Source organism: Phacochoerus africanus, chromosome 14 (assembly GCF_016906955.1).
Source record: "Phacochoerus africanus isolate WHEZ1 chromosome 14, ROS_Pafr_v1, whole genome shotgun sequence".
In the NCBI taxonomy this organism is placed as follows: Eukaryota; Metazoa; Chordata; class Mammalia; order Artiodactyla; family Suidae; genus Phacochoerus; species Phacochoerus africanus.
Window position 1 is genome coordinate 668,362 of NC_062557.1, and position 24,969 is coordinate 693,330.

At 62.8% G+C, this 24,969-nt stretch overlaps 1 protein-coding gene and 1 long non-coding RNA gene across 2 annotated transcripts; one reads left to right on the top strand and one right to left on the bottom strand.

Moving 5' to 3' along the window:
* Nucleotides 1-318: 318 nt before the first annotated feature.
* Nucleotides 319-12,512, top strand: LOC125114965 (uncharacterized). Its single transcript, XM_047758649.1, has 9 exons — nt 319-393; nt 3,455-3,596; nt 5,040-5,189; nt 5,350-5,664; nt 6,106-6,138; nt 6,230-6,506; nt 10,910-11,226; nt 11,437-11,570; nt 12,173-12,512. The coding sequence occupies exons 1-9, from the start codon at nt 319-321 to the stop codon at nt 12,278-12,280; spliced, it is 1,551 nt and encodes a 516-aa protein (XP_047614605.1). The 3' UTR covers nt 12,281-12,512.
* Nucleotides 7,750-10,120, bottom strand: LOC125114446 (uncharacterized). The gene is made up of 2 exons (XR_007131803.1): nt 8,112-10,120; nt 7,750-7,918 (listed from the first exon to the last, which is right to left on the bottom strand). It is a non-coding gene; the product is annotated as an uncharacterized LOC125114446 (long non-coding RNA).
* Nucleotides 12,513-24,969: the final 12,457 nt, after the last annotated feature.

Sequence of the window (24,969 nt, forward strand, 5' to 3'; positions counted from 1 at the left end):
GGCTTGTCTGTGGTTTCGGGGTCTCCCCCACTCAGTCTCTCTCCTCTGATGGGGGCTACCCTGGTCCGAGGTGGGTACAGTTTGGGGGCAGAGATGGGACAACCCGGGCGTTTCCTTGTCTGGCTTCTGGAGCCACCCAGAGGCAGGGGCTTTCATGGCAGGGAGGCCCTCGATGAGAGCGTGAAGATGGACCCAGAGCCCCTCGGCCTGGGGGGAGCTCGGAGGAGACCGGGGAGGGGGGGGGCCTGGGGCAGTGGGGACAGGAGCCTGGAGCCCACACCTTCAGCAGTCCCCCACTGCCCGTGACAACATGACAGGATGGCCAGGGCCACCTTCGCAGGTCACACCCCTCAGGAGGACACTGGGCGGCGCTCGCAAGCCTGTGACTTCCCGGTTGGAGGCTTCAGGCCACTTGATTGTGTGTGAAAACATCCCTTGAAATAGCACGTCTCAGAACCACAGATGTATGTGGATTTCTTAAGGTGAAGCTGAGACAGTTGTGTTTTCAGAATGAGTCAGTGTGACCTGGCAGTTAGATCACCGGGTCCGCAGGGTGCTGAGAACCGCAGAGCTTGGGGCAGGGAGGCCCGTGAGAGTTTCCTGGCAGGAGACCCAACATGCAATGCCAGCGCGAAGCGCAGCCCGCGGCATGGACTGGGCTCGGGGACCCCGCACCCCTTGCTCAGAAGGCCACGTCCACACCCCCGAAGGCCACCCGCCATCCTCCCTGCCGACCTCAGGGCCCAGCCTGCTGCTCCCTTGGCCTCCCTCTCGCCAGGCAGCACACGCACTCTCTCCCAAAGCCCAGCCGGGCAGGTCAGCATGTGTCAGGTCACCCCCGCCCCCATCTCCGTGTCACCTGGTCCAGCTGAGGACCAAGGCTGACCTTTGACCCACCAGCTCAGCCGAGGCACCTGCCCAGGGTGTGCGTGTGCGTGTGTGTATGCGCACCTGCGTGGCCTGACTCCCGTCGATGGGGCACCCGGACCCACGTTGGACGGCTGGGAAAATGGGGGGGGCAGACGCTGTGCCGAGGTCAGCGGAGGCGGCAGGGCGGTGTTGGGGGGAGGGGACCTCGAGGAGCCAGGAATGCTGGGTGTCCTGCCCAAGGCCTCATAAACGACACAAACGCATGAAGAGTTTATTCCGGAAACAACCGGGAGAGTTGATGGGGGTGCAGTTGCCATGGTGATGGTGTGTTTCTGCTAAAGCTCTATCATCGAGGAAGAGTTGGTGAAGGATTTGCAAAGGCCATGGCAGCGTGGGAATGAGAAGGGCTGAAGACAGGACGAGCCCGCCAGTCTCTCGAAGCCCCGGCTGGGAGTCCCCTGGGGGAGGTGGCACCAGGAGCCGAGGGCCCCGGGAGGTAGAGGTCACCCAGGGTGACCTGCAAAGGGAGAAGCAGATGCAGAGAAACGGACAGAGCATGAGCCAGATGGCTCCCTCCTGTGTCTGGGGTTTGTGCCTGGTTATCCCTGAGTGAGGGGAAGGCTGGGGTCCCTCCTGGGGACAGACCAGCAGTGGGAGACCAGGGTGTCAGCAGGCTTCCAGCTCCACCTCCCTGGGCTTGAGGCTGCCCGCCTCCCCCGCCTGGCTGCTCCCTGCCAGGATGTGTCCCCTCTCTCATCAAGACGCCAGTTTCCCAACCTAAATGTCCGTCGACAGAGGAGTGGATCCAGAAGAGGTGGTCCATATACACAAGGGGATGTGACTCAGCCATGAAAAAGAACGAGATGTCGGCATTTTTTGCAACATGGATGGACCTAGAAACTATCATGCTACGTGAAGTCAGCCAGACAATGAGACGCCAACATCCAATGCTTTCACTGACATGTGGAATCTGAAAAAAGGACAGACTGAACTTTGCAGAACAGATGCCGACTCACAGACATTGAAAAACTTATGGTCTCCGGAGGAGACAGTTTGGGGGGTGGGGGGATGTGCCTGGGCTGTGGGATGGAAATCCTGTGAAACTGGATTGTGATGATCATTACACAACTACAGATGTGGTCAATTCATTTGAGTAATAAAAAAAAGGGGGAGTTCCCGTTGTGGCTCAGTGGTTAACGAATCCGACTGGGAACCATGAGGTTGCGGGTTCGGTCCCTGCCCTTGCTCAGTGGGTTAACGATCCGGCGTTGCCGTGAGCTGTGGTGTAGGTTGCAGACGCGGCTCGGATCCCGCGTTGCTGTGGCTCTGGCGTAGGCCGGTGGCTACAGCTCCGATTCGACCCCTAGCCTGGGAACCTCCATATGCCGCGGGAGTGGCCCAAGAAATAGCAACAACAACAACAACAACAACAACAACCAAAAATAAATAAATAAATGAAAAAAAAAAAGAAAAAGGCGCCAGTTTCCATGGGGTCCCTACTCCTCGCAGCCGGCCTCCTTTTTCCCCAGAGGCCCCCGTTTCCCAGCAGGGTCCCCTCACAGGTTCTGCGTGGACGTGTCTTGGGGCCACTGCTCACCCCAGTGTTTGCGCTTTGCGGGGGGAGGGTGGGCAGTGGGCGTCGCCGCGGAGCCTCCTCCTCTGAGCCGATCCCCCTCGCGTGAGCTGGCGCGCTCGCGTGCACACTCGTGTACAAGAGCGTGTCTCTCAGGGCAGCGTTTTCGGGTGCCTCTTTCCTCCTCAACTGCAAACATGGGGCATATGTGAGAAAAGACACCGCCGTTCTTTCGACAATAAATTAGAAATAGGAACAAGCCCGGAAAACGAAAGGCGGGGGCGGGGGCGGGGCCGACACCAGCCCCGCGAGCTCAGACTCCGCCCACCGGCCCCTCGGGGACTCAGCGCGGTGGGGCCGGGCGACTCAGCTCCGGGAGACCTACAGCCCGCGTCCCCAGGCTGGGCCTCGCGGCTCCCTAGCAAACACTGCCGGGCAGCCTGACCTAGATTAAAAACCACTAAAATAAAGCATCTCTGGGTTTCAGGGATGCACAGAGGCGCAAAACAGTGCCTCCGAAAGCAAGGGAGTGGTGCCAGGGGGTGGGTGGGTGCGGGGGAGGGGAGGTCAGCCGCGGCCGGCATGGGCGGTGGGCTCCCCGGCGCTGAGTCCTGAGCAGATGAGCGGATGAACTGGACCGGTGGCGAGAATCACAGTGACGCCGCTCTGGGCTGTGGGCACTGGCCGATTAAATGGGTGTCCACGCAGATGGAAAGCCGGCACCCAGCGCAGAGCAGTTGCCACTGGTGGGCAGCGTTCAGGACACACCACCAAGCGAGCGGGGCCCTGCCCCGAGGAGAACGGGTGGGTACTGTGTGGAGTCCACTCCCCATTTGCCCTGGCTTCTCATCCACGGTCAGCACTGGAGGCCAGCAAAGGGCAGGGCTGCGATGTTACGGGCCCATCACACCCTGTGAGCAGCCCCCCAGGACCCCAGGAGCCCCTGTGTGTTAGGGGAGAAGAAGGCCCCTCCCGCCATGGGCCTGGCCATCTGTCTGTCTGCTCCCCCAGTCTGTCCCCCAGGAGGACAAGCCGGCTCGGGCCACCCCTGGGCCCATGGGCACACCTGTGACAAGGTCCCCTGTGCCCCCAGGAGAGTGGTGGTCAGCCCAGAGCCTCCGCAGGCCCGGCCCTGCAGGAGGAGGACAGGAGAGTGCTGGGCAGTTTGCATCGTATGTTCCTGAAACTCCTCCTGGCTCAAATGAGATGTTTCTTTCAAAGCTGGATGCAGCCATTCTCCTTCCAGGGCGCAGTGGGTCTCCCTGTGCTGCTGCCCCGAGGCCCCCAGACCAGCGGGGTTGTGCACCCACCCCACTCACACCAAGAACCCCTCGTGCCCCCATACACTGGCCCACTGGCCGGACATGCAGGCCTCAGGCCCCCAGCCCCACAGGAGCCCCAGGGGGAGGCAGGTGGGGGCAAGACCACTGGTGGTCGCTCAGCTAGAGGCAGGAGCCCAGTTGGGGGTGGGGCGGGGAGGATCACAGCCCCCTGCCCCCCCACCCACCCCCGCCCCAGTCCGAGCTTCCGCACTTGCAGCACTGGGGAAGGGGGTGTGCCGCCGCCAGCTTGTCCTCCAGTCATTCTCCTTGCTCAGCCCAGAGCCCCACGGGTCAGGACGGGGCCTGATCGCCAATGGCCCGAATCTCTCAGAGGCCTTTATGTTCCCGTCTGGCTTTGCTCCTGGCCCTTCTGCCCAGTTCCCCCAAAACTGGGGGAAAAAATCAGAAGCAGTTGCATTCAAAACCGAACGATCCCAGCCCTGACATCCTGGAAGAGGCGAAACTATGGCCTTCGTCAAAGATCAGAGGTGGCCAGGAGTCGGGTTGGGGGCGCACAGAGTGCTTAGGGCAGTGAGACGGCTCTGTGTGGTGCCTAAGGATGGGTGCGTCCCACCTCTGCCCAAGCCCACTGGGTGTCCCGCACCGGGGGGGCCCTGCCGGACCGTGGGGCTGCAGCCAGTGTGGCTGGACAGGCTCATCAGCTGTGTCGAAGGGCCTGCGGGTTCGCGGTGTCTGTCCTGCGGGGGCGCAGAGCCTCCGCACTTCCTGCCCCGTCTTCCTGTCGGCCTGAAACTGCTCAAAACCAAAACAGCCTATTGTCACTACTGTCATTCTTTTTATCAAAGGGTCAGTTGTTTAATTGAATCAGTGAAGCTCATCTTTCGCTTTTAGTGGGAGCTGAAGATGGGTGCTTATTTCAGAGGAAGTGAAAGTCCCGTTTTCCAGAGAACTCACGAGCTCCACGGGGGGCTTTCTGTCGCTGAGAGCAAGTCCCCACGTGCCCAGCCGGGAGTGCGGGAGCGGGAGGGGGCTGGGGGCCGAGGCCGGTCGCCTCCAGCTGTAACCCTGTGGGACACACAGCCCAGCCGTTTTGCACGTTTTATATAAAGTGGGAGGAGGATGCCTGTGGCGTGAGCGGGGGCCTCTCCCGGGCCTCGCTTCCTGTGTCCTCTGTCTGCCAGTGTCCCCTGGCCCACATGATGAAGTCCAGAGAAGGGCTGGGACACAATGGCCCAGGAGGAGCTGGGGAGCTTCTGCAGGAGCTTCTGCAGCAGCCCAGGGCACCCATGACCCATGGGCCTTCCTTCCTCCAGGGAGCACCCTCAGCACCGCTGAGGACCACCAGGGGCCCCGGGGCCGACCCCGGCCGCCGGCCACGCAGGCCTCCACGTCCCGCCTCCTGGTCGCCAGGCTGCTGTGGGCCGTCCTGCCCTTGGCCGCCTCGGGGAGCGCTCCGAGAGGAGGTACGCGCTGCTCGGCCCGGGGGGGATCCCACAGGGGCCAGGCAGCGGTGGGAGCCAGCCCCGGGTCAGGCCAGGAGGGGCCCAGGCCCCCGGGGGAGGGCGGTCGGTGGGCGTCCTGGCGCCCAGCCCTGCCCAGCGTGTGCGACATCCCCCCCCACAGGCTGGGACAGCCCCAACTGCACGGCGGGCGTGGTGTCGGTGTCCCGGGGCGAGCACGCCGAGCTGGCCTGCAGCATGGCCAACCCCTTCTCCCACGTGCGCGTCTCCCTGCGAGCCCACCCCGGGGAGAGCTGGCAGCTGGTCTTCGACGAGCAGGCCCCGGGGAGCTTCTGCCGGGACGGGTGGCAGCTCTGGGTTCAGGGGAGCGAGGCACGGCTGGTGATTGAAAAGGCCCAGGACGCCCAGGCGGGGACGTACAGGTGGAGTCTGGCGGGCCTGCAGCGGAGCTTCAGAACCACCGTCCTGAACGTCTTGGGTGAGCCGCCTTTGCCTTAGGGAGCGGCCGAGGCCAGGGTGGGGAGCTGCTGCCCGGCTGAGGTGCCCGGAGGCTCAGGGACGGGCGTCCTGCGCTGCCCACCCTATCCAGCGTCTTCCCGGGGCCCCCTGCCCTGTCTTCACTGGGAGCTGGTCCCCTTCCTCCCGAACCCCCCCTTCCTTTGCTGCCAAACTCTCCAGATCACCCCCGCCCCCACGCCTCGATGTAATGCCCTGGTGGGCACCCTGAGGTCTGGGGACGGGGAGCAGGAGCATGAGGGGCTGAGGACGGCACCCCCAGCCTGGCTGAGCCCTGGGAAGGGGACCCAATGCACACTTCCCGGACTCCTGGGGCCAGGGCTCCCCTGACACCTGGCTGGAGGGGCACACTGGGGCTGGCCTTGGGCAGCCCCCCAACCTGCCTGGTGTCTTGCTCTGGCAGAACCCCAGGACCAGCTCTTCACGCCTTCCTGGGGTAAGTGTTTCTGTGTTCATCCTGGGGCACAGGAGGGGAGCCCCAAGGACACTCCTTGAGTCGACACCCCCGCCCCGCCCTCTGTGCCCAGTGCCTAGGCCCATCCTGTACACTTGTCTGCCTGCCACTCTCCCCCACGGGCATCCCGCCAGAGGTGACATCCCCCTGGAGGGTGCCCCCAAGGCGGGCAGAGGATGGAGGCCTCGCCGCTGCCCGCAGGCCCCCAGATGCTGCCCTCCAAGCCCACACCCAGTCCAGAGAAGATCCCGGTCCAGCTGGCTTATCTGGCCTTCAGCCCGGTGGCCATCTTGTTCCTGCTGGTCTGGCTCCGAAGGCGTGCTTCCAGGAGGTGCTCCAAGGTCGCGCAGGTACGGTCGCTGCAGCAGGGCTGGGCAGGGTCTTCTCGGACCCAGCATGGCCACTCCGCCATGGTACCCACAGGGGCGGGGGAAGGTGGGGAGGGGGCAGGGTCCCAGCCAGGGTGTCCTCCCCCCCAGAACACGGATGCCCCCTTCCAGCCAGGCCACTGGGTCACCCTGGGGGACAACAGGGGGGCAGGAGACCTGGGATGTGTGGACAGTGGGTGTGTCTGCACACGGCTCCCCCCCCAGATAGGGAGGCTCTGGGCTCCACACAGAGGGGAAGCTCGGGCAAGACAGCAGCTCCTGTGGCCCAAAGCATAAAAATCTCAAGTTCCAAAGCCCTCGACCCGAGAGGATCCCCTCCTCTGCCCCGTCCAAGCCCCGAGCGACGCCGGAGGGTCATGCTGCCGTGACCCCGGAGACCGCCCGGGGCGGGGGTCTTGCCTGTGAACACACTCCTGGCTTTGGACCGTGAGCAAGAATGGCATTTGAGGACCCTCCGGCCCGCAGCTGTGGGGGCCCGAGGAGCACTGACTGGTTCCAGAGACGGGGCGTCGGCTCCGCCAGCACCACCAGGGGGCAGAGCCGTCCCTCCGCCGGCCAGGTGGCTCCAGCAACACGCCCCCCCTCCCCGACACCTGCCGCCAAACACCTTTGTGCTGATGTCATCATGCTCCAAAGTCTACCTCCGTGGAGTGTGTTCTTTCGTTTTGCAGGTCTTTTTCTTTCCTCTTTTGTCCTCTGTGATTTGAGGACTATCTGGAGCATTGCATTTGGATCCGTTTTCTTTCGTGTGTGTGTGTCTGTTACAGATTTTGGTTTGCCTTGCCAAGGCTCCCATGGAAATGCTGGTTTGTGCCACACGGGGCCAGGCCGTCAGACACAAGGGGCGTCTGGGACTTCCATGCTCTGGGCCCGTGGGCGTCTCTTACATTTTCCTCAAGACAGACCAGAAGTGTTGATGCATTTAAACAGATGTCAGGAGTTCCCGTCGTGGCGCAGTGGTTAACAAACCCGACTAGGCTCCATGAGGACACAGGTTCAATGCCTGGCCTCGCTCGGTGGGTTAAGGATCCGGCATTGCCGTGAGCTGCGGTGTGGGTCGCAGGTGCAGCTCGGATCCTGCGCTGCTGTGGCTGTGGTGGAGGCCGGCAGCTTCAGCTCCGATTAGACCCCTAGCCGGGAACCTCTATATGCCGTGGGTGTGGCCCTAAAAAGACAAAGAGCCACACACACACACACAGAGAGAGAGAGAGAGATATCAGAGGTGATTTCAACATTGCTGTCACATGGGGAGGGGCTCGCATAAGCTGGGCAGGCCCTGCACATGCCAGGCGAGAAACCCAGGAGAGGCCGGTCTGCGTCTGTGACTCATTTCAGTTTCTGCATGTTGCTTATTCATGTTCTCAAGGACTTCCCTAAAGAAAGTTTAGTGCTGGGTCCTCGCGGTGTCCCAGAGGCCCTCCCGAGCCCCTCCCCCTCCTCGGCCACACTGGCCCTCCCCTCGCAGGCCCTCAGACACACCAGGCACTTTCTGGCCTCAGGGGTCCTGCACCTGCCAAGCCCTCTGGCTGGAGCCCTGTTCCCAGATACCACGTGACCCCTCCTCACCTCCTGGGCCCTTCGTTCCTGCAGCCCCTCCCCTGACACGTGCTGTGTGTCCTGGCGTAGGTCTGCTCCTCCAGACCAGCGTCGTGTCTGTTTTGTCCTCCGTTCTTGGCACAGCGGCTGGCACATGCAGGCATCCGGAGAGTGTCCGTGGTGAACAAAGGCAGCAGGAGACCAGGAAGGGGGCTCGTTTGCAAAGCCGGCGCCCTCGTCCCCTCCGGCCAGCAACTTCCTAGGACCCTCGGGGCAAGTCCTAGGGTCTGTCCCCAGACAGATCCGTCTCGAGTGCAAGGAGAGGCTGTGGGCAGGAAGGCAGCCCCCGCTAAACTGCCCCCACCCCAGACCCCAGCCACACCCCGAGACTCTGAGCCATCAGTAGACAGGAGCGTCTGACCGGCCAGCGGAGGGGATGCCGGGGAGGAAACAGCTGGGGGCTGTGGGTCCATGTGTGAGCCGGGCGCTCGCTCCTGTGCACACGTGCGCACGTGGCCTTGGGCGGCTTGAGGCTGGGCCGTCTGGCCCAGGGCTCCCGGGTGGAGAAAGGCACCTCCTCATCGTCCAGTCTCTTCTTCCCCGGGGGCCTCCGTGAGGGCACAGGTCTCCCTCTGCTTGGGGGGCAGGGTGGTGACTGAGCTGAGCCCTCGAACCTACAAGAGGCAGAATCAGAGCCACTGGGGCAGCCGCAGCCTTGGCCATGTGCCCTGGCCCTTCTCTAGGGCCACATCGCACCCACGGGCTCAGTGTGGCAGTCCCACCCCTCCCACTGCAGGGGTGGGGTTGGGGGTGGGGTGCTACTCCAAGTTTCTGGGCACAGATCAGGTCCCAGCAGAAAGGGAACCAGAGGACCAGGGCGGCTGGACCCCCAACCCGACCTGGGGGCCCCCTTGTCTTCCTCCTGGTCCTGTCCCCACCCAACCTTGACCTCCTCCCTCCCCCTCCTCTCCCTGCTGTGCTCTGTGGAGATGCCAGAGGCCAGGACCACAGTCTACCTGTGGGCACGGAGCAAGATGGGGGAGGGCATGCGGGCGGCCCCCCAGCCTCGCCCGCAGTGCCTCTCCTTGCTCAGGGCACCACCTTCAGGAAGCCCTCCTGGAAGTGCCCAACCTCCAGTCACTGCAGACAGCCCCCCCCCCAACCTCTGGCTCCATCCTGCCCCCACCACCCTAGAGCTGCGCCTGTGAGGTGGTTGCACTCAGTTGGGTGCCGCTGTAGACAGGAAGAGTCGTGAAGGCCCTTAAGAGGGGCCTTGCCCTTTCCTGCCACCCAGCGAAATGGCCCGGCTCCTGGGGCTCCCGCTGCTCCCCCTGCTCCTTGCCCTCTCTTTCAACCGGGCTGCCCAAGGTGAGTGCTTCCCAACTGCCCCCCCTCCTCCGGCCATGCCCCCTCCCCCAGGGTGCCCTTCCCAGGGTGCATGGTCCCTGGATGTGGAGCATGGGCGTCCCTCAGAGCCCGCAGCCCTTCCAGAGAGTCAGGGCCAGCCCTGGACAATGGGCACCAAGACGGCGGCATCTGGGTGCAGAGCTGCTGCGGGAGGGCTCTTCCTTCTTTTCACGGGGGCTCTGGGGACTTTCTCTTCGACACCCAGCAAGGCTGCCTCGTCCTTCACGTGCCTCCTGTGAGAGTCTCTGCGGTGAGAGGGAGACACCAGTCATGTAGGTGGGAAGGGGCTCTCTGCAGGCACCGTTCTTGTGCCCCCTGCCCCCAAAAGGGCTGCAGAATTTCGTTTGCTGAGAAGCTGACATTTGGATTATGTTCGCCCCGGGAAGCTGGTCCTGCAGGGCCCCCGTGGGCAGGCGAGGAGCCTTTCTGGGCATCCCACGGACAAGCCAGGATGTACCCACCTCAGGGAGCTGCTGGCTTCAGGTGCCGGGAAACGGTGGGGAAACAGAGGCAGTCGGCCTCGAGAGGGCTGGGCAGGCGGGACAGTGCCCTGGCTAACTGGGAACTGGTCATTTAAGAGGGAAAAGCTGGGAGTTCCCGTCGTGGCGCAGTGGTTAACGAATCCAACTAGGAACCATGAGGTTGCGGGTTCGATCCCTGGCCTTGCTCAGTGGGTTAACGATCCGGCGTTGCCGTGAGCCGTGGCGTAGGTCGCAGATGCGGCTTGGATCCCACGTTGCTGTGGCTCTGGCATAGGCTGGCGGCTACAGCTGCGATTAGACCCCTAGCCTGGGACCCTCCATGTGCTGCGGGAGTGGCCCAAGAAATGGCAAAAAAAAAAAAAAAAAAAAAAGGGAAAAGCTGTGGGAGTTCCCGTTGTGGCGCAGTTGTTAACGAATCTGACAGGAACCATGAGGTTGTGGGTTCGATCCCTGGCCTTTCTCAGGGGGCTAAGGATCCGGCGTTGCCGTGAGCTGTGGTATAGGTTGCAGACAGGGATCCTGCATTGCTGTGGCTCTGGAGTAGGCTGGTGGCTACAACTCCGACTCGACCCCTAGCCTGGGAACCTCCATATGCCACGGAAGCCACCCTAGAAAAGGCAAAAAGACAAAAAAAAAAAAAGGCTGTGGAGCTGGGGAATGCCCCCCATTCCCTCCCCCCCCCCCCGAGCTCTCAGCAGGGGTCCCGGTGCTCTGGAGGGAAGAGGCCCCAGCTCAAGCGTCCCTGACCTCGATCTGCGACCTCCTCTGGTGGGAGAGGGTGTCGCGAGTGGCCCAGCCCCCAGGGGAGGTCAGCGTGGGGGGTGCTGGGCCACGGAAGCCACCCCATCCCCGGTGACATGTCAGCAGTGAGCTGTCCCCAGGAGACTCCCCTGCCCCCGTGCCCTCTGCAGCGGTGGTGACCGGTGGTCCCCCTTGCAGAGGTGTGGCAGTGCCCCCCGGCCGCGCCATCGCTTTGGAAGGAGGTGCCATCCACATCACCTGCTCCAGCCGCGGGCCCCTGCTGGGCGTCTACCTGAAGCGAGTATTGCCGAAGGCCAGCAACGTGATCTACTACGAGGAAGGGAGGGAGGCCACCGTGGACGGGCGCTTCAGGGGCCGCGTCACCTTCTCAGGGCCGCAGCACAACCTGACAATCAGCGTGCACAGCCTGCAGCTGCCCGACACGGGGGCCTACGCCTGCCAGGCCATCATGGACAGCGAGGTCTGGGGCCCCGGGACCCTGGTCGTGGTGACAGGTAGGGAGGGTGCACCCCCCGGCCCACCCGGCCCTGCCTGGGGCTCCTCCCTCTGCATTTGCTCCGGTTATGCCTTCCAGCTGGAGCCCACCGCCTCCAGGAAGTCTCCTGGATTCCCCCGCACACACACTCCAGAGCCCCTTCCTGAACCCCCAAGGCTCTCTGGGACTCCCCGCCTGCCATCTGCCTCTCTCTGTCCCTTCTTCCCAGACAAACTGCCTCAAGCTGCGAACAGCTGCCGGGAGGCTCAGTGGACACACATGGCCCTCTCTGCAGCCCTGGCTGCGGTCTGCTTCCTCGCCGGGCTGGGGCTGGGGGCAGTGTGTGCGCGCCGAGGGACACAGGTCAGTGTGGCCTCAGATGTCATCCACCAGCCAGCTCCTCTCAGGGAGCAGGGAGGAACCGGCAGGGGTGCCCAGGGAGCTGGCGGTGTGGGAGAGCCCAGCGCCCCCCCACGCCCTCCACCCAGTCTCGGGAGCTCGGTGTGTGCACAGCAGGGTCCACGTTGGGAGGAACCCAAGAACTGAGCCCCAGCAGGGCCGGGCATGGGGCCCGGGAGGATGCCTGGTCAGACACCTAAGGGCAGTGAGCGGGGCGTCACTATCTGAGAGTCTGGGGGTGCCCGTGGGACTGAGAGTGTGCGTGTGTGTGAGCCCGTGTGCGTCCGTGTGCAAAGGGGAACGCGGGATCTGTGGCTGCAGGAAATCTGCATGGGCATGGCCTGGAGGTGGGAGGAGCTGGTGACGCGGGTCAGCTCGGCCTGGCCCCTCTGCTGTTGCCCCTCCTGGCACCTCCAGCTCCTAGGGGCCTGCATCCACCCTCCGCCTCCCCAGGCCTGGCAGCCGGGAGAGCTGGGGGGCTGGCATGGCTTCCTGAGCAGAGGTGCCTGGAAGACGGAGGGGCCCTGGGCTGGCTGCCCAGGGGGAGACATCAGGCTTTCTTCCAGATCCGCAGACTCTGCTGTGCGGGGGGCGAGAGCTCCGTGTGTGTGGTCTACGAGGACATGTCCCTCAGCCGCAGCAACACCGTGTCCCTCCCCAGCCAGTTCCAGTGAGCCTGCAGCACTCAGCCTCCCGCTGCCTCCTCCCGGAAGCCCTCCTCGCCTGCGTCCCAGAGCCCACCTTGGAGCCCCCAGAAAGGAAGCCTCTCTGTCCTGCTGCTGCCCTGACCCTCGCACCACTGGGCGGGGGGCTGCTCTGTAGGACGACGGAGTTGGGCAGCTGGTGGGGAGGCGGGGGCGGGGGTGGCCCGGCCTTGCCAGAAATAAAGGCTTCTCTTCTCCCCTTTCCTGCCAGTGTCCATTTCTCAGCCAGCTCAGAGCCCACGAGGGGGCCTTGCCTGAAGCTCCCTCTGGTGTCTCCTAGGACTCGGGCAGCCTAAGTGCCTGTGGGTGAGACGGTCCATGGAGAGGAAGGGGCGGGGGACACACGTCCCCTCGGGGCCCTGGACGGGACTGGGGGAGGGGCGAATCAGCCAAAGCCCTTCCGGCCTCGGAGCCGGTGGGGCGGGGCTGACGAAGGGCTGCTCGCCCGCGGGCTGGGGTCCTGGATGGGGGAGCAGCAGACGGTGTGGCCGCCAGCTGAGCCGAGCTCGCCCTTCATGCCTGGGATTCTGCGCAGATTCAACTCTCATTAGCAGAGGGCGTCCCTTTCACCCGGAATCGTATCTTTGGGAAATGAGCTTTGGGCATAGAAATGAACTGCAGTGAGATCCATGGCAGAGTTGCTTCCAGGACAGAAATCAACTGAGAAGTTGCCCGAATGTCCAGATGAGAGATGTGCTGCGTTGGCGACATCACGCACCAGCTCAGATGTTCAAAGGGCACCGGGGGCACCCGTGGGAACTTCGTGGGACACTGGAGAGACGCAAGCGGGGTGCAGAGCGTGTTGTGGCCCCGCAGGTGTAAAGCGCAGATGGGTGTGTGTGCCTCTGTGTCTACGTGGTGACACCATGGAACAGCAGAGGGTTGCTGACACTGGCTGGGACTGCATGTTGCCAGGGATGCCCTGGGCTTGCGGTGGGCAGCTCGGGCCACTCTCAGCCTTTTGTGGAGGGCCCTGGGCCTGCAGCTGGGATCCACACGGGTGCCGGGCAAAGGCAAGGAGCACAGCGCCCCTGCACCCTGCCTCCATGGACCCCGAGGAAAGGCAGAGCCAGGAACCTGGTGGTGTCCGCCAGCTGCCTGCTGATGCCTGGTGCCTACGCAGGACCACTTGGCAGCGTGGCCCTGGGCAAGCCCTGCCCTTGGGCCTGGGTCCTCATCTGTAAGTCGGGGGCGTGGGGCCCCTGCTCTCCTCCGGAGCCCTTGCGGGCCCCTCTCCACCCTGCTGCGCCTGCCACCAGAGGCCACGCCCACTCACCAACCCTGAACGGTCACTTCTCGGTCCACACGGGACTGTGGAGATGGGCAGGCAGGGTGGAGCCCTCGTCTGCGTGCCCCCTCCCCCGCCCCCGAGCACCGCTGGCATGGAGCACATCTGCACTTTGGTCCTGGCGCACCCCTGGCTGGGTCCGGGCCCTGCTTCTCCGTGTGTCCCCTGGGCCGGAGCTTCTGGGACCTCGGATTCCTCAGTGTAAAACGGGGGCCCAGGGTCAGGCCTCAGCGGCCTCCTGGAGCAAACGTCCTACACTGTGCGGGCGTGGGCTGAGCCCACAGAAGCTGGAGGCAAAGGCCTTGACTGTGGGGGGCCCCCACCACAGACTGCAGCTTTGGGGCCCCTGGGGGCTTTCAGGTTTGGAGAAGGGGGGACGGGGGGGGGGGGAGCACAGCAATGGAAACATGTGCCTGGGGGATGGGCTGCTCCCCGCTCTGGCCCCCAAGGCCCTGGCATGGCTGCGGATCCTCCCAGCACAGGCCCTGCCAGAAGGCGGGAGGGGCAGAGGGCGGGCTCTCACCTGCCCAGGGGGCGCACCCCTCCCTGCCCTCGAACCCCCGGCTGAACTCACCAATACTAAGGTCCTCTCAGATTGGATTTAGAAGAAAAGATCCAACACTGTCTTGTGTGCCGAGCGACAGACCCGCCTTCAGCAGGACACCGTAGATTGGAAGGAAGAGAATGGAAGAGGTACGAAGCAAACAGGCACCAACGAGAAAGCTGGAAGGGTCCCTCCTACTTTCTGACAAAGCAACAGCAGAACACAATACATAACCAACGTGCAGACTGGGGGGATCTAAAAATAGCAAAACACGAAGGCCAGGAAAGATACACCCGCTGGGAAAAGAGACCAAGCAACCACTTCCGCCTGAGAGTTCAATGCCCCTTCAGACCGGAATCTTCCTGCTAGTGGAAGTGAATCCCACGCTCATCGACAGGAAACAGACAGAACCGCTCACCACCCGTGAAACTTTTTGAAATGAACATTGACTGTCAACAGGGGCTGAGCAAACGCAAGAACTGAATGAAGTCTGCAGGCCCAGCGCTGCCTGCAGGGGCTGCAAACAGGCGCGCGGGTTTACCTTCAGCAGACGTACCTGTGGCAGACTCAGCCTTGGGCTTCAGGGGCGGGGCGGGGCCGGGGGCGGGGCTCGAGGGGCCGGGGGCGGGGCCTCTGTCGGGGACCCAGGCTGAGACCCCGGTGGCCACCACGCTGACCATCCCAGGGTGCCGGCCACAGGTGCAGCCCAGCCCTCCGAGGTCCCAGGTACAAAACCGGCACAAAAGCAAGTGCTAATTTAGAATGAGAAAAGAAAACAATTTTTTTTACAGCATCTAAAATATCTGGGAAATGACACTATTTTAAAATTAGCTGACCCCACTCACAATTCTCTCTCCTGCTCCCTGCCTCCCCTTTGCCTCTTCGGGTGACCAGAAAAGAGCGCAGCGACCCTTCAGCCCCAAAGCCCAGCGCTGGCCAGGCGGGGGCGGGGGGTGGGGGTGGGGGGCCCTGCTGGACCAGGATGTGCTCGGCCGGCTGGGGAGGCCGAGCAGGGGCCTGGGCTCTCCGTGAACCCAGAGATCTCAGGAAATTCTACTTTTCAAGCGTCTCCAAAAAGAGAAAGGGGGGATGGGGCAGCTAAGGGTCAGGCTGCCGTGCTGGGCGCAGTCCTGGGGCTGAGCCTGTTCTGACCGGCCCGGACGCGCACCAGGCCCTCTGCCACACCGTCACGCTCCGCACACCTCCGCCGGCATCGCAGGGCACCCGTTCCGCCCGCCCCGACCCCCACCTTCCTGTCGGGGGCCGGAGAGCCCCTTGGGAGCTGGGATGTGAGGACAGGCCCGTGCTGGTGCCCACAGCGCCCCTAGCGGACTGCGGGTTAGGACAGCTCGGTTGGCTTAAAAGAACAGAAACTGATTTTCTCACGATGCTGGGGGCCAGAAGTTCAAAACCAAGGTAGGGTTGGTTCCTCCCGGAGGTTCTGAGGGAGGGTCTGCTCCAGGCTGCTCCCAGCTCCCAGCGGTGCCAGCGAGGGCTCCTGCCCTCATCCCCAGTCAACACATGGTCTTCTGGGCCCAAAGTTCTCTCTGCCTGTAAGGACACCAGCCACACCGGGTTTCGGGCCACCCGGGTCTCCTGGTAACTCGATGACAGCTGCAAAGACCCACCGCCAAATCAGGCCCCAGTCAGAGGCCCCAGGTGGACATGAATTTCGGGGCCCCGTTCACCCCAGCGCACTATCCCTCCCCAGAGCGACAGCAGAAGCATCATTGATCTTGGAGCCAGCAGGAGTGCAGAGGGGGCAGGGGACACAGGCGAGGGGACCAGCAGGTCACACACTCACTCTGGGAGGGCCCGGAGCCGGGTGGCCTGGCTGAGGGCGTTACGGTTCTTCTGGCTGGACGGCGGCCAGCCGTGCATCGGCCCCCAGGACTGCAGTGCGCGGAGCGGATGGAGGCTGAGGACGGTGGCAGGTCAGCTCTGGACGCCTTGGCGGACCGGCGGCACTGAGTGGAGGGGTTGCAGATGGGGGCCTGTGGGCATAAGAGGTCAAGGCCGTGTCCTGGGGGGCAGGGGGACCTCAGCCAGACACCAGGCCGAGGGGCAGGGCTGGAGCTAAGTCCGCCTGCTGCCCTCGCTGCCCTGGGGAGGACTCAGGTCCGAGGGCCTGGGGAGGAGGAGGGGCAACCCCAGGAACCCCTCCCTCACAGGCAGAGATGAGCAGCCACAGAAATGTCTATCTGCCCACAGCGCCTGTCAGCCTCACCACAGAGCCTGCGGGTCCTGTGCCCGGGCCCCCAGCTGCATGCAGGAAGGAGAGGTGAGGCCTGCAGGGCCCCTCAAATTCTCACCCCCTTGCCGGCCGCACGTGTGCCCCCATCCCGGCTCAGTCCTGCAGCACCCCCCCCACCCCCAGGGGCAGTAGCACAAGTGGCCCCCATACCCTGGCATCTGCCTTTCACACCTCGACCCCACCCCTACCCCTGCCCGGGCACCATCACCACCTTTGCAAATGAAAACCCACAGCCCCGAAGGGCCAGGGACTCCTGTGCACACCGCCCTGCCCCCACCTGGCCACCAGTGCGGCCACAGTCTGCCCCCCAACCCCGGGCACTGGGCCCAGCCCGCCCCACCTGTCCGGGCTCCTGGAGGCGCTTTCGCCCTCCTCCCCTCCGGGTCCTGGGCCCCCACATCCCTTCTGCCCCCCCAGGCCCTGGCTTTGCACTCTGACCTCCTTGCCATCCGGTAGAAGGTGTCCAGGACTTCCTGAGCACCCGGTCTCTCGGGGGATGGCCGGCCTTGGGCAGGGGAGCTGCCTGCTCTGGTGATGCCTTGGCCTGGAGCTCCCGCCGTCCCTCAGACCCCCAGCATCCGCCACTCAGGCTGGAGTCCTGGGCTTCTGGCACCACGTAATGCATCCGCAGCCCCCCACCCACTGACACAACCCCGCCTTGGCCCCCACCCCGATGGGCCGCCCAAGAAGGAAGGCGGGCTCCCTTCAGGAAAGGCTCCAAAGCCCCCGGAAGTGCCGTGGCTGCATTTCAGAAGTGGCATCACAACCCCTGCCCCCCATTCAGACGAGCTGTCCCGGGGTTGGGGAGGGGGCTCTGCTTCACTGTAAGACCTGCGGTGGGGGGTGTCCCCATTTGACAGTTGGAACGTGGGGTCCTAGAAGCCAGCGACACACAACAGCAGGCCTCAGGGCCCCCACGCCCCAAGGCCCTGCAGCAAAGGGCCCTTCCTCACAGCTCAGCACTGTCTAGGGGCTTCCTGAGTCCCAGCAAAGCCTGCCTAGAGACCATGGACGAAGATTCCAGAAGCCTGGAGGACCCCGTCCTGGGCTTTACACGTCATCACTGTGCCCACTGCTGGCCACTGGAGGGGTGGCTGCTGTTGACCAGAGCACCTGGAGAGACGTGGCACCCAGGGCCTGGGGATCTTGGAGGGGCGTCCCAGGCTGCAGCTGAGTGGAGTCTGTGGGTACCTGTCCCCTGGGTCACAAGCTCCAGGCCTCCCCGGGATATGAGGAGAGCCCCCAGAGGCAGGTGGAGACGGCCCCTTGTAGGCGACCCCGTGAGCACCCCACAGTGGGGGGGCACCGCTCATGGGGAGCCAGCCTGGACCCACAGCTCTGCAGGCCAGTTCACCCAGCCAGGCCCACGGGTTCGCACCACAGCGGCCGCGCTTCCTGCTTCTCAGAGGTGGGCAAGGAGGCCACATCCTGCCTCTCCTGGGTGCCCTCTGTGAAAGCCCACTGGCCCAGGCCAGCCCCAGCCTGGGGGCCCCCACTGAAGCCTCCCCCCAGGACCGCCCCCCCCATCTGGTCCATGGCGAGGGGTCCAGTCTACACTCAGCACGTCCAGAAAGCCACCACTTTGGCTGCAGGGTCCTCTCTCTGCCTTCTCACACCCGTCCACCTGGCCACGTGGGTCTCTCTCCACCTGGGCTCGAGGCTTCAGCCTTCACTCGCCGGAGGTGAGGGTCCCCTGGGGGACCAGGCAGAGGCTGGGATGTCCCCTCGACCACTCTCCCTCTCCTTGGGCTCCAATGTCCCCCTGCCAAGGGGCCATCACTTGCCAGACCACAGGGCCAGGAAATGGTGGTCAGCCCCAGGAATCGGGGCTCCTACGGCCCTCCAGCCACAGAGCCTTGGGAGCCACTGGCACTCCTGGCTTGGGCCTCGTCAAAAGGGACACCCGGTCCTGGTCACCGAGCTTGGGCAGGTGGCCCTTGTGACACGGCCAGTCACATCTTGCTGGTATCCAGGCCACTTAGGGGTGGGGCTGCCTCTCTCATCCGGTCCCTGGACCTTGTGTGACCCAGGCCAAGCCCACACATGCTGGACCCCTGCCTGGACCCCTCTCGGCTCCAGCCAGGGCTCCGCTCCCCCAGTTCTCGCCTGGGTCCCTGCTGCCCCACACGCAGACCGGAAGGCCTGCGTCACCTCCTCCCTCTTCACCCAGAGAGCTTGCTCTGAGCACAGATCTGCTCTCAAGATGCCACCGCTTCTGCTCCCTGACGTGGGCACAGCCCTGATGGCCCCACCCAGTGGGTTCTGGGCACCTGTGGCAGGGAGGTCCAGTCCTGACCCCTGCCCTCCATCAATCACCTCAGCCGCTACCCACCATGGCCCCCAGAACCCCTTGCCTCTCCACCCCCTTCTTCTGGAGCCAGAGGAAGGGTCCAAACGAGGGAAGAAGCCCTGGGCAGCGGCCGCGTCAGAGCTCAGCCTGCACACACCCCCACCCTCGCCAGCCCCTGGCTGCCTCCAAGGGCCCTCATTGCCCACCCGTGATGAGCCTGTGCCCAGCCTGGCACAGCTGGCCCTGAGCGGGGTCCCCCAGCCCCTGTGGATGCTTTAGCGCCCTAACCGAACCCGTCCACCAGGCCGCAACTGCCGCCCTCGAGCGCTGTGGAGCGCGGAGCTGCCTGCCCTCTGGTGGCAGGACCGGGACAGGGCAGGGAGCGGACCCAGCCACAGTTCCCGGCTGGACATGCCAGGCCTGGAAGGGACTGAGTGCCGGGTTCATGGGAGTCCAGCCCCTTGCCGACAGACGGGAGACGGAGGTCCGGAGGTGGCCTTGGACGAGAGTTGCAGCCCCCAGCCTCAAGGTGGCTGCTGCGGTGGGCTGACTGAGGGGCATGGAACGGTGGGAGGGTGTCACCAGGCTGTCAGGGTGTCCCTGAGAAGTGGGCACCCCTACCGCTTCACAATGGTTTGGGGGTCCAGGATCTGGGAACTTTAACGACTGCCCCGAAGGGCTGGGGTGGTTGGGACCCCCTCCAGGGCTCCAGACTCTGGGGCCTAACTGCTCCTCCCCTTCTGGCCATTGAGGGGGGTTCTGGCCCATGGATGGGGCCTGGTTGCCCAGCCTGTGGGGCAGCAGAGCCTAGGTGTGACAAGCACCAGTACGCAAGCACACAGGGCCTTCACGTGGACCAAGCCGGCTCCCCACCCGTGCAATTTTCCACGTGCCTGACCCCCCCCCCCCAAGCCGTCTCCTCCAACCCCCTCACCTCTGCACAAATCCGGAAAGGAGCTCAGCTCTTTCCTGCTGGCAGTTACGGACTCAAATCTGTTTTTGCCACGTTGGTGGGCTCGGGAGACTGACACACACACTCACACGGCCTCGAAGACAGCTAATGCTCCGCAGCCTTCACTCCTGCGCCCGGATCAGCCTGCCCACTGCTCCCCGCCCTGGACAAAGGCCTGGGGGGCACGGCTGGGGGCACAGCGGGCAGAGCCACTTCGAGAAGCCCCCCTGCCTGGGCCTCAAAGGGGCTTCTAGGGGCCGCTGGGAGGAGGCTTGGGGCACAGTGGGGAGCAGACATTCAAGAAGGGTGACCCCTGGAGTTCCCTGGTGGCTCTGTGGGTTAAGGATCTGGCATTGTCACTGCTGTGGCATAGGTTCAATCCCTGCCCCGCGATCTTCTGTGTGCCACAGTGCAGCAGGAAAAAAGAAAAGACAAAAGAAAGGAGAAAGACAGGTCCTGAGGCTGTGGCTGTGGGTTTGGAGTCGGAGGGGCCGAGTGCTCCCACGGCTCCTCTCCCTGGGCCACGTCATCACTCCAGGCACAGACTTCCGGTGCGCTGGCCCGCTCGTCCACTGTCGAAATACGCGTCATGGGACAATGACCCAGAACACGTCCGAGACAAAGGAAGAGAAGCTCTCGCGAGGCAGAAGCCCACAGCCCAGCGCACGCAGGCTCTGGAAGCGTCTGGGTCCGGCGAGCCTGCCCCCCACGCCCAACGGACACCTACGGTGCACTCCTCCCTGCCACCCTCCACCACCCACCTGGGCCCCTCCAGGGTGCCCCCCAGCCCCACCCCCTCCCAGCTTTTCTAGGCCAACACCTCCTCCCCCTTTCTCACCCCTCGCTCATCCCCTCCCCCCACCCCCAGGTCTCAGAGGGAAGGGACCCAGGCCGGGCACCCCCGCCCAGCACCGTCCTCACACCAGGATGCCAGGAAACAGAGAATGCCCCCCTTGGTACTTTGTGTTTTAATTCAGTTCCAAATCATCTGCAAAGGTAACAATAAAATGACAATGAAATGTCATCAAAATTTTTAATAAAAACTTGGAGTTCCCGTCGAGGCTCAGTGGTTAACGAATCCGACGAGGAACCATGAGGCTGCAGGTTTGATCCCTAGCCTCGCTTAGTGGGTTAAGGACCCAGCGTTGCCGTGACCTGTGGTGTAGGTTGCAGACGCGACTCGGATCCCGCGTTGCTGTGGCTCTGGCGTAGGCCGGCGGCTGCAGCTCTGTTTAGACCCCTAGCCTGGGAACCTTCATATGCCACCGGTGCGGCCCTAGAAAAAGACAAAAAAAAAATTTTTTTTAACAAAAACTTAAACATAGAAAATATCTTTTTACTTTTATCAAGTTTTTGGGCTTTATTTTTCAGTCTCTTCAAGGCCATAACTGCGGCATATGGAAGTGCCCAGGCTAGGAGTTGAATCGGAGCCGGCTAAGCCACAGCTACAGCCACAGCCACTTGGGATCTGAGGCAGGTCTGCGACCTACACCACAGCCCATGGCAAGCACCGGGTCCTTCGCCCACCGAGCGAGACCAGGGATCCGTCCCCCGTCCTCATGGACATTCGTCGGGCTGGTCACCGCTGAGCCCCCACGGGACCTCCCTCGAGTGTTTCTGAAACGGACAACACCTCTGGAACCCAGCCAGAAGCCAGATTGGGACATGAACCTACCGTTTTTGTTTTTGCTTTTTGTCTTTTTGCCATTTCTTGGGCCGCTCCCGTGGCGTGTGGAGGTTCCCAGGCCAGGGGTCAAATCAGAGCCGTAGCCACCGGCCTACGCCAGAGCCACAGCCACGCGGGATCCGAGCTGCGTCTGCGACCTACACCACAGCTCACGGCAACGCCGGATCCTTAACCCACTGAGCAAGGCCAGGGATCGAACCCGCAACCTCATGGTTCTTAGTTGGATTTGTTAACCACTGAGCCACAACGGGAACTCCCTGAACCTACCGTTTTTAAATTAGAATCGCTCACCTGGTGCCTTGATTTACAGAAGTTCAGGTTCTTTGTGTCTCAGCGCAGAAGGAACTCAAGCAAGAGACAAAGTGATAGGCGAGAAATAGATTTATTAAGATAAGATGCTTGTGAGAGATGCAAGCGGGCAGGCAAGGAGGCTCTGCCCGGGGATCCGGTGGCTCCAGTTTTATAACCCAGGGAAAGCGGGGAGGGGAAGAGACCCCCTTCTTCCTCGTCCTTCAAGGGAAGGTCCGGCTTTACGTGGAGGTCCCTGGCCCCTCTTCAGACTGGGTGAGAGAGTCTTTGATCCCATGAGGTCAACCTGGGACTGTGCTGGTGCTTTTTCAAATCAGCAGAAAGGTGGTCACAGACGCTAACATGTGTTGAATCATCATCTCAAGTTCCCGTCTTGAGAGGCTCTCCCACGTGGAAGGTCATCTTTCCCTCCGACTCCTGTGCTGGGTCCTGGGGAATCCTGTCTTGCTGAACTGGAACGCAGGCCTGCTTTCATCTTTCACTGAATGCCTCAGCCTGTGTGTCGGCATGTCTCGTGCTTGCAGTTATGATTTACAGCGAAGCAAGCCTGCTTCACCCCCCAATGTTCTGATGGCTTTCTTGAGTGATTATTAACTTACAGGGACTCCCAAAGTCCCCTAGGTTTCCCTCCTGGGACTTCTGCAGCTGCCTGTGTAACTATCCTACTCCATCCTATCAGTTTTAAATCACAGACTTCGCTGAAGATGGAAGAATCCTGTCCTGGGTCCTTTCAGATGGGAGATGGTCCAGGTGCTGGTGACAAAATGCTGCGACCTGGCCGCCTGGGGGCCGTTTCTCCCTCCACCGCCAGGGCCAGGGCTGCTCCCTTTTCATCTTCCGATGTGCTTCTCTTTACCTCTCCCGCAGCAAATGAGAGGTTCCCGGAGCCTCCACTGCGCTCAGTAGAGCAAACTGCCCCCAGAGAGGTGTCTTGGGAAAGAGCACCGTCCCTCTGAAGCCCCTTGGGAAAACTGCCTTCCGTTTCACAGTGGTTAGTCACTGTGGGCAGAGAGGGAAGTGTGGAGAGCAATGACGAGTCACTCCTTTACTGAGCAGGACCTAGGGGGCAGGGGACAGTCCCTCCCCCAGGGCCTGTGTGCCTCCCTAGGGTACCTGCTGCATGTTCCTGAGTTGTTCTACACACGTGAAAACCCGCCACCAGATGGAAGATGTTAATTACCTGCTTGGGGCATGTGGCCCGGCCTCTTGGAGCCTAAACACAGATGCTGTGGACGCCCCCCCCCCCCAACGTGACCCCGCCCTGTTGTCTCACCATCAACCAGAGAATCGTGCAGGAGCTGATCCCGCACCCTCTGTGCCCTCTGCCCTTAGACGGGTTCTTGCAGCACCCGGGTTCATGGTCCTGCATGGCCACTGCGGAGGCTCGGGCTGGCTCCCTGGCTTCGGAACTTCCACATGCCCGCAGGCTCGGCCAAAACAAACAAGCCAACCAACGCTTTCCTGAAAGGCACCGGGAGTTCTGGCTTTCTGGGCACTAGCTGCCCGGACTCCTTGCTTGGCGCCGGCAGTAAACGCCGCCGCACGTCCCACTTCCCCTCCCCACGACCCGGTGTCAGGACCCAGTGTCAGGCCAGGGGCGCCGAGCTGGGCTTGTCAGCAACCTTAGGATGATGAACTAGCAAAACGTCTCAAGCTACAGGAAAACTAAGAAGGGCTGGTGGGCCCACTCTAAGTGCAAGTCAGGAAGCGCTTTATTCTATTTAGAAAAAGCGTAACCGTGAGTCCCCCGTGCACTTCGAAGACCTGTACGAATTAAAGCCTCACCGGAGTCAGAGCGGTGGAGAAGCGTCTGACCCAGGCCGGACCCAGAGCCCCAAAGGCCACCGGCGCAGCTCGGCGCAGCTCTGCGCAGCGCGGGGAAGGAAAGACGAGCCCGTGAGTGCCGCGGGGGGTGCGTGGGGACGCCGCCTGGGGGCGGGGGGTGTGGGGGAGGCGGGGGGGGGCGCCGAGGGGCGGGGAGGCGGGGGGGGGGCGCCGAGGGGCGGGGAGGCGGGGGGGGGCGCCGAGGGGCGGGGGGGGGGGGGGCGGGGCGAGGGGCGCAGGCGCGGCAGGGGCGGGGCGGGTGGAGAAGGCGCGGCATCTGCGGCCTCTGGGGACTTGGGGCGGCGGAAGGGGGTGGGAGGACAGGATCCACTGAGGATCACGGGGGCCCGGAAGCCGGCTGCCGACCAGGCCAGACACTCCCGCCGGGGTTTGTCCGTGCGGCCCCAAGTGGATGGTGACCCAGGGAGCGCGGTGCGCCGGGGAGGAGACTTCTGACCGGACGCCCTCAGTGTCTTGGTCTGAATGCGGAGGTTCAGGACCCCTGCCCGCAGCGCAGGCGTCAACGGACCAGAGCCCAGGAGGCAGCCCTCGGGTGAAGGGACACCATGCCAGGCAGGCCCGCTCCCAACCCCAGGAGGGTCCGCGGCCAGGCTGCTTTCTCCGGAGGAGGCGCCTGTTAACTCCGCACACATCCGTGCCTGTTTGACCTCAAGTCCTTGCAACAAATGATGCGATTAAACGCAGACATCCACATCGCAAAAAGAGATCCTGCGTCATGTCGTGTCTAAAAATTAATTTCTAGATTTAAAGGTGAAAGCTAAAAGAGTAAAGTTTTCAAGGAAAACAGGGGGAAAAAAATCTGCTTGATTTAGGAGCAGGTTAAGGTTTCTTGGCAGTAACCCTAAGAGAATAAATAGAGAAATTACAGGTCACTGAAATTTAAAATGTCTGTTCCTGGGTGTTCCTGTTGTGGCTCAGCGGAAATGACCTGGCTAGTATCCATGAGGATGTGGGTTCAATCCCTGGCCGCACTCAGTGGGTTAGGGATCCAGTGTGGCTGTGGCTGTGGTGTAGGCTGGTGGCTGCAGCTCCAATTCAACCCCTAGCCTGGGAACTGCCATATGCCACGCCTGTGGCCCTAAAAATTTAAATACAATAAAACAAGGAGTCCCTGTTTTGGCCCAGCAGGAGAAACTAATCTGGCTAGTGTCCATGAGGATGCGGGTTCCATCCCTGGCCTCGCTCAGTGGGTGGGGGATCCAGCATGGCTGGTGAGCTGTGGTATAGGTTGCAGACCCAGCTCAGATCCTTCGTTGCTGTGCCGTAGGCCCTGCAACTGTAGCTCCAACTCAACCCCTAGCCCGGGAACTTCCATGTGCCGCAGGTGCTGCCCTAAAAAGAAAAGAAATGAATAAATAAAATGTCTGTTCATGAAAAGACACTAAGACAAGCAGCAAGCCACTAGGACTGGAGAGGATATTTGTAAACCTAGTTAGTATCTGACATGGACTGGTCTCCCGACTATGTAAAGAACTCCCACTGCTCCACAG

Bases quoted from the DNA above. Each gene is read 5' to 3' on its own strand.
- LOC125114965 (XM_047758649.1), top strand. From the start codon at position 319: ATGGCCAGGGCCACCTTCGCAGGTCACACCCCTCAGGAGGACACTGGG. The intron at 394-3,454 runs GTTGGAGGCTTC...CTGCTCCCCCAG, and splicing joins CGCAAGCCTGTGACTTCCCG to TCTGTCCCCCAGGAGGACAA. The intron at 11,571-12,172 runs GTCAGTGTGGCC...GCTTTCTTCCAG, and splicing joins GTGCGCGCCGAGGGACACAG to ATCCGCAGACTCTGCTGTGC.